At 41.6% G+C, this 7,225-nt stretch overlaps 1 protein-coding gene across 2 annotated transcripts; it reads left to right on the top strand.

The window, feature by feature from the left end:
• The first annotated feature begins 4,079 nt into the window (after positions 1-4,079).
• LOC118560857 (zinc finger BED domain-containing protein 1-like) lies at positions 4,080-6,199 on the top strand. Of its 2 annotated transcripts, XM_036132377.1 has the most exons (6): positions 4,080-4,410; positions 4,523-4,662; positions 4,748-5,215; positions 5,318-5,434; positions 5,548-5,900; positions 5,979-6,199. In XM_036132377.1, exons 3-5 carry the CDS (start codon positions 4,862-4,864, stop codon positions 5,755-5,757), a joined length of 681 nt encoding a protein of 226 aa, XP_035988270.1. In that variant the 5' UTR covers positions 4,080-4,410; positions 4,523-4,662; positions 4,748-4,861; the 3' UTR covers positions 5,758-5,900; positions 5,979-6,199. The 2 variants fall into 2 exon arrangements, 1 of the variants encoding a protein (XP_035988270.1); XR_004929643.1 differs by having other exon boundaries at positions 5,313-5,900.
• Positions 6,200-7,225: the final 1,026 nt, after the last annotated feature.

Raw genomic sequence — 7,225 nt, 5'->3', positions numbered from 1 at the left:
CGTTCTGGCACTGGAGACTGATCAGAACTGAGTATATATGGAGGTGAGAACAGGTGAAAACACTGAAGGCTAATTGCAGGCAGGGTGGAGACTAAACAGGTGTGCTGGGTTGGGATTAGATCAGCTCCAGTGCCAGAAACGTTACATTTGCATGAAAGGTCCCATTTAAACTCTTGAATGTCCTCTGTAGTGCCTGGGGAAACAAAATACAAATAATATATGATCTAGCAAAGCCAGGATTTAAATTTTGGCTCAGAAGGATTATTATGATATACCTGATCATCTTTTTACCCATGAATAGTTTGGCATCATTAGGTGCATGTGCACTTCTCATGTTAACTCCTTTATACTGAAGGTAGAAGGAATTTTCATATTTAAAATAGTTTTTGTTTAACACTAACTCAGTTAAATCCAACAGGAAACCTGTGGGGGGTATGGGAATTTCTCTTATTCAGATAATATACTAATGCATTTAAGCCCTCTTCCTAGGGAATGTAAGTATATAAACTGACAAAATCTATAGTGCAGAGTGTATCAGTTTCAGAAAGATCAACAATGGACAAAATATGATTTTAAAAATGTTGTTCTCTTTAATGTAAGAGGGAAGCTAATCTATAAGTAACTTAATATGAAAATCAGCATGTTCAGAAAGAGCTTCTGTTAGAGACTGACAACTATGTTACGACTAGGAACAGGTTCTACCTTTGATTTATTTATCTTAGGGAGTGTATAAAAGACAAGCTTTATAGGGTGTTGTTCTCCTAGAAAGTCATATTCATTTTTTTTTGTAATGTAACAATCCACAAGAGCCCTCTCTTATTTCTTGTGCTCTAAAACTCATTATCTCTTGTGCAAAACCCATGTAAGATTATAGCTCAATGTTTTGCTCAATTCTCTTTCCAATCTGTTTCAAAATCTGTGGGCTATAAGATACTGTGTTCTAGATTAGAACAGCATCACCTTTATCAGTTCTTTATGACAGTAAAGCTATTTTTAGATAAATTGGCTAAGCCTTGATCTGTTAATCAATATATATCTTTTTTTATCTTAGACTAGGCTGAAACATTTTGATCAACTATTATATAAAAAACAGCAACTGATTGATTAGCAAAAGGTGGAATAAAGTGAATCTCAGTTTTAAAGATACTCTGGGTGTAACAGTTGATGCTGGCGGACCCGAAATTCAGATGGAAACAAAATTACGAAAAAAGGTGTTTAATGTAAAAAGGCAAAAAACAAACCATGAGATGCTGATGTCACCAGTATTGAGTCCAAACTGGTGGAGCACGGAGACAGACAGAAAAAACACGGCAGCAAGACACGAGTGACAACAAGATAGATGAACTGAGATGAAATGAAGATCTGGCAGTGAATGAGTCAATGAGGCAGGTATATAAAGGCAAGTGAACAGGTGGGCTGAGTTGGAACTTAATTAGGGAAAATGGTGGGAATTGTCTGGGCAGATGACTGAACTGACTGGGGAGTGAACAGGGAGGTGATAGGGGCTGGCTGACTACTGAATGATGAACTGAGTAAATAGAGCAAAGTGCAATACAGAACCAAAACAAAAACCAAACTGTGACAAACTAAAACTAAGAAAGAAACGTAAATCGTGACAGAGTAAACAGAAAAAGTCCTCATAAGCCCAAAACCAAACTAAAACAGAACCATAACTGTGACACTGGGTTTGTGAAGCATTAGAGGAGTCTGAAATGGGAAGCCGGGGAGATAATATTAGGGTTTTTCTTGTCAAAAAGGCTCTTTATATAATCCATCTGAAAAATTTTAAATTATAAATTATAGTATGAAAAGAGTTAATAGTTTGAAAAGGTACAAAGCTTAAACCTTTTTATGATACTGAAAATCCTTGAGCAATGATCAGCTGAATAGGTTGATAATGTTCAAATCTGTCTGTAATCTGATTGATTTTGACTTTGTAAAATGCCTTGAGATGACATGTTTCATGAACTTGCGCTATATAAATAAAATTTAATTGAATTGAATTTGGTGGTTCTGCTCTCATTTTTCAAATAATCTATTGTCAGTGATTGCTTTTAAACTCCAACAGTTAAGCTTGGCCCCCGTCTCAGAGGCCACCAAATCTGCATTCAAACACGGTTATTGGTGGTGATGATGCTCTTAACAGAAAGAAGGGCTCCAAATCAGATTCTTCCTAAAGCCATAGTCTGTAATCCTGTTCAGAAACACTTTTTGTTATATCCATCCCGAACGTAGTTAATAAATCATGTATTCACAATAAGAAGGTTAAAAAAATCACTCTGTGGGAGTTGCAGGCCTGTAAAAACTTTAAGCAATTTTTGCTGTTTTGTCCTATGGGCAAATTTATCAGTTTTGTTCCGGCTCTCACCCATTGTGGGTGACATTGTATACTCACCCCCCACTGTCCCTCAAGTTTCTGGGGAATCGCCTTATTTATTGGTTTTCCCACTGCCAATCATTCTGACGTGGTCACGTAACGCCAGTTTCCGTTCTCTTTCCTTCTGAGTTTCCGCTTTATCCAGTTAGCTTAGCGGCTAGGTTAGTGATTAGCCGTTCATTGTAGCTGTGCTGCTCTCACCGTAGACTTTGAGTCACAAGAAGTCACACGGCTGAGAGTTACAAGAAGAAAAACATGTTCAATTTATGAGAGGAGAAGGGACTCAGTAGAAAGAAATAAGACCAGAGTGGATTTGGGAGATTTTTTTCACAAGATCCCCCTGAAGAACGGAATAGCAAGGTAAGATGGTCTTGCTTTTGTGCAGTTATTCAAAAAGGACTTGGGGAAACTTCTGGAAAGGACGCACACTACACTACGGTGATCAGACATCCCTGATTTCCGGGGATAGTCCCTGTTTTGGATGACCTGTCCCCGGCAAAAGGTGTCCCATAAATGTTCCCGATTTCAGCTTATCATTATGGAGTAAAAAAAAAGTTCAGCACAACAAGAGGTATGTACCCAGTCCTGCCGCTGTCCCGACAAATTGGAAGATCAGAGCTGAGCACGAAAAATCTGAGACGTCCCCCAAGGAGATAAAAATAATAGTTAAATTCCTCCCCTGGTACCAGGGGTTGGTGCTATGTTAGTGGTTCAGTTGAAGTAACTGAAGAGAGGATTGAATTTCGTGTGACGATGGAGGTGGTGGAAGTTGATCATTTTCAAAAGAAAAGATTTTTCAAATTAAAATGCTTTACTAACTGCAGTTAAAATGAGAACATTTATAGTTAACATGAGAACAGACCAGTAAAATCGCCATGAGCTGTATGAGATGGAGAGAGAAGCTGCATGTGGCTGGTAAGCCACACTTCAGTCACTCCTCCCCTAGCCAATGTGTCGTCCCCCGGGACTGGCAGCAGTGCAGGGGAGAGAGACAGGTTAGTGGCTGATAGATTGTACAGGAGAGAGGGAAGTATTTCACAGTAGCCACTAACCTTAATTGGATCCATAACGCTGAATCAAATGAGGAATGTTCCCTCCAGAAGGGGTTAGGCAATGTGTGGGAATTGTAACACAGTCTGGGGTCATACTCATACACAGGCGATCGGGGATAGGCAGAGGCACAATTGGGGAAATCCATTAGGCTGTATCCAGAGTCCAATTTAAGGTTCAAGAATCCAAAGTTATCCAACAAACAGAAGTACAGGCATACTAGGCTGAGAGGCAGAGACAGGCAACAAGCAAGGGTCTATGTCCAGAAACTGAGAACCACAGGAGAGTCCGACAAAGGCAAGGAAACAAGCAGAAATCTAGTGATGTTACGTGATGTGCCGAGGCTTCGAGGCGTGTGTCGAGTAATGGAGGCGGCGTTTCCATAATGCGCGTATCGAAGCTTGCTTTATTTTTGGGAGGGGCCAAAAACGATGAAGTCCGAAGCCTCGCTGCCCGACTGTACCACGTGACTGCTTCGGTGTGTGGCTCAGATTTTGGCACGGGGGTTTGACAGCTTTAGAAACCCCACAGGCTCCATTCAAAATGTAGGTTGTTGTAGGCGAGTTGCGGTCAGTTGAGAGAGTGGATAGACTTTTGATAGTTTGGATAGTGGTTATTTAGTTTGAGACAGTTAGTTTGGTGTTTGGAGAGTTTAGGAGAGAGAGAGATAGATAGATAGGAGATTTAGGAGTGCAAGGACAGGATAGGAGTAGGATGGAGCCGGCGAGAAGAGGAGGATTTCCCCTATTTGGGAACATTTCGATTTGATAAGCCCTAACAAGGTAAGGTGAACTGAACATTTGCATATGCATTAGGTTTGCTTATGAGGAACTGTATTTTTCACTGTTTCTTATTTTCTGTAAAGGTGAGGTGTTTATTGTGCTCCAAGGAGTTGGGGTACAATAATAACACCTCATCCATGCTAAGGCACTACCGTGCCTTGCATGAGAATATGGAGGAAACTGGAGCTTCACCTAGCCAAGGTATTTCATTACTATATTACAAACACACTATCACAATTTTTGCATGCTGATGTTTGCTTGTTGTGCAAATAAAGACAGGTAACAGACACTGTATTAATTCCCTTTTAACCAGCCACCAGAAAACAGGAGCTGGATGAAGCTCTAGTCTCCATGATAGTGAAGGATACCCAGCCTTTCACTATTGTGGATGACGTTGGATTCAGGACATTTGTGTGTAAGCTGGATCCCAATTATGTTCTCCCTACAAGGCAGGTATGTGTGGGTCCATGCATGAAACGAATGACTACATTATTGTATGTGTCACAATTCATAAATATATATATATTTATTCCTTTAGGCTCTGAAGGCCATGGTGGAGGCCAAATATGAGTCTGCTAAGGAGCACGCAAAGACTAAAGTAGAGAAGGTGGCTGCTGTTAGTCTTACATCAGATATGTGAACATCCATCAACATGGATGCCTACCTGGCAGTGACATGCCACTTTGTGGAGGAGAACGAAAAGCTGAGCTCGGTGTTGTTGGGAGTGCAGGCATTCCCCCAGTCTGACACTGCTGAAAATATTGCTTGTGTGAAAGCCTCCCTGATGGAGGAATGGGGAATCTCAGGCAAGGTGACATGCATGGTCACCGATGGCGCTCCTAATATGGTGGCATGTGTGAGAGAGCTGAAGCTTCGCCACCACATTTGTGTTGCTCACACCCTCAATCTTGTGAAGAGGGCGCTTCACCAGCACCCTGTGCTCTCTGGCCTCCGGGCCAAAGCAAGGAAGCTAGTTGGCTACTTTAGAAGCAGCACCACTGCTAAGGTATGCTCTTTTCTTTTATTCCAATATTTAATGTTAATAGCTTGTCTGTACTCCTACTGCAGTGGCTTAATGGCCTACTCTTCTGTATCTTTAAAAGAGAAGCTTACACAAGTGCAGCTTCAGCTGGGCATGCAAGCAACCAAGCTGATGCAGGAGGTGAAAACAAGATGGAACAGCACCTACTTGATGCTGCAACGTCTGGTGGAGTTGAGGGAGCCAGTAGGAGCAGCATTGGCTGGATTACACAGACATTCCCTTTTTCACTGCCAGTGAGTTTGACATTGTTGTAGCATGCCTTTCTTTACTCTCTCCTTTCTATGACGCCACCACAGAGCTCTCTGCAGAAGACACGTGTCGGCATCAAAAGTATTCCCCCTCCTGAAGATGATAGAGAAAGCCCTTCAGGAGAAAGACACAAAGTCGGCACCTCCAGTAGCAGTGGAAATAGGAGAGCAGCTCGTCAGACAGCTCAGGGAGAAGCTGCACATGCTCCAGTCAATGAGCATCTTGTCGCTGGCTACACTCCTGGACCCACGATTTAAGCTTATAGCATTTTTCAGCAACACAAAAGCTGCTGAAGCAGTGAAGCTCTTGACTTCAGAGTGTGCCACCGTCATCCAACGGAACACAGAAGAGAACACTCATGAGATTCCCCAGGCTTCCACCTCTCAAGAAATCACTAGAGGTAATCTTTTATATTACATTTTGAGATTACTTATTCCTATTGCAACACTTACCAACATGACCTGTGGTTTCCATTTAGGTAGCAGACTTTGGCAAAGATTGGACACTATTGTCATGGAGGCAAAGAGGACTCAAAATGTGTCAGCAAATGCCACCGTAGAGGTCCAGCGCTACCTGTCAGAGGCAAACATAAGCAGGCTGGAGAACCCCATGGAGTATTGATCTAATCATCGGTCACTGTACCCCAATCTGTACAAACTTGCACTTATTTATTTATGCACCCCGGCATCATCTGTGCCATGTGAGCGTGTCTTTTCAAAGGCTGGAGAAGTAGTGTCAAAAAAGAGAAACTGTTTGAAACCAATAACTGTGGAGAAATAGTTGTTTCTTAATAAAAATGCAAGAAATCATCCAAGTTCCACAAGCACTTTCACTGTGCTCTGCCTGATTAAGCCCATGCCATTTTTCTAGAGTCACAGAAAAACATCATTACACAACATGTCATATCACATGACACTACTATTTTGGGAATAATTACACACAGAGAATACATTCAAACAATATTTTATTGTACAGATATGTGTATACATAATTTATGTAGACAATGATTTCTTCCTACACCTTATGTGAAGTCATTCCCAAGAGCCATAATAGACAAAAAAATCAATGCATCACACGTGTTAAGATACAGCTGGCTGTGATTATACACATGGCCAGTAGCTGGTTTCGTGTGCACATGAAGCTTCAAGAAATGAACCCTTTCTCGAACCAGTTGGCTCAAGTGGTTCAATGCCTCATGAGGCTTCATCTCACCATCACTACAGAAATCCAAAATGTCATCAAATGTCACATGCAGTAAGGCAGGCTCGGAATGCTGGATAGTCTACCCACAGGGCGGTTTTCAAGAATCTGGCACTGTAGCACAGGAGAAGGCCGGCTTAAATAGTGCCACCCACAGGTGAAGCTGATGCAATAATCAGGGCAGTAACAGGTGCATCCATTAGGAGAACTTAGCGGAACAACCCAGAGTGGCATCAGAAACCAGCAGCAGGAATAGAAACACAGCAGCATCTGTATACATGACAATGAGTGTCACTATCCAAATAAGTGCACTTTGACTAGCATAACTTGTTGTGGTTTCTCATGGCACCTGCTGCTTACAACATAAAAACATTACACTTAAATTTTTACACTAAATTTTTGCTGTGCATTTCGTTTTTTAGTTTATTCTATTGTTCTGTTCTTTGAGCAATTGGACTCATTTCTCTCAAATCAATGTTAGGCCTTGTACACACGTAGCCAGGTCATTATAAAAACAAATCTCCC

This window comes from Fundulus heteroclitus, unplaced genomic scaffold (genome assembly GCF_011125445.2).
Source record: "Fundulus heteroclitus isolate FHET01 unplaced genomic scaffold, MU-UCD_Fhet_4.1 scaffold_496, whole genome shotgun sequence".
In the NCBI taxonomy this organism is placed as follows: Eukaryota; Metazoa; Chordata; class Actinopteri; order Cyprinodontiformes; family Fundulidae; genus Fundulus; species Fundulus heteroclitus.
The sequence above is the reverse complement of the archived record's forward strand: the minus strand, read 5'-3'. Positions and strand labels throughout refer to the sequence as shown.

Bases quoted from the DNA above. Each gene is read 5' to 3' on its own strand.
- LOC118560857 (XM_036132377.1), top strand. From the start codon at position 4,862: ATGGATGCCTACCTGGCAGTGACATGCCACTTTGTGGAGGAGAACGAA. The intron at 5,216-5,317 runs GTATGCTCTTTT...TTAAAAGAGAAG, and splicing joins GAAGCAGCACCACTGCTAAG to CTTACACAAGTGCAGCTTCA. The intron at 5,435-5,547 runs GTAGGAGCAGCA...ACGCCACCACAG, and splicing joins TGGTGGAGTTGAGGGAGCCA to AGCTCTCTGCAGAAGACACG.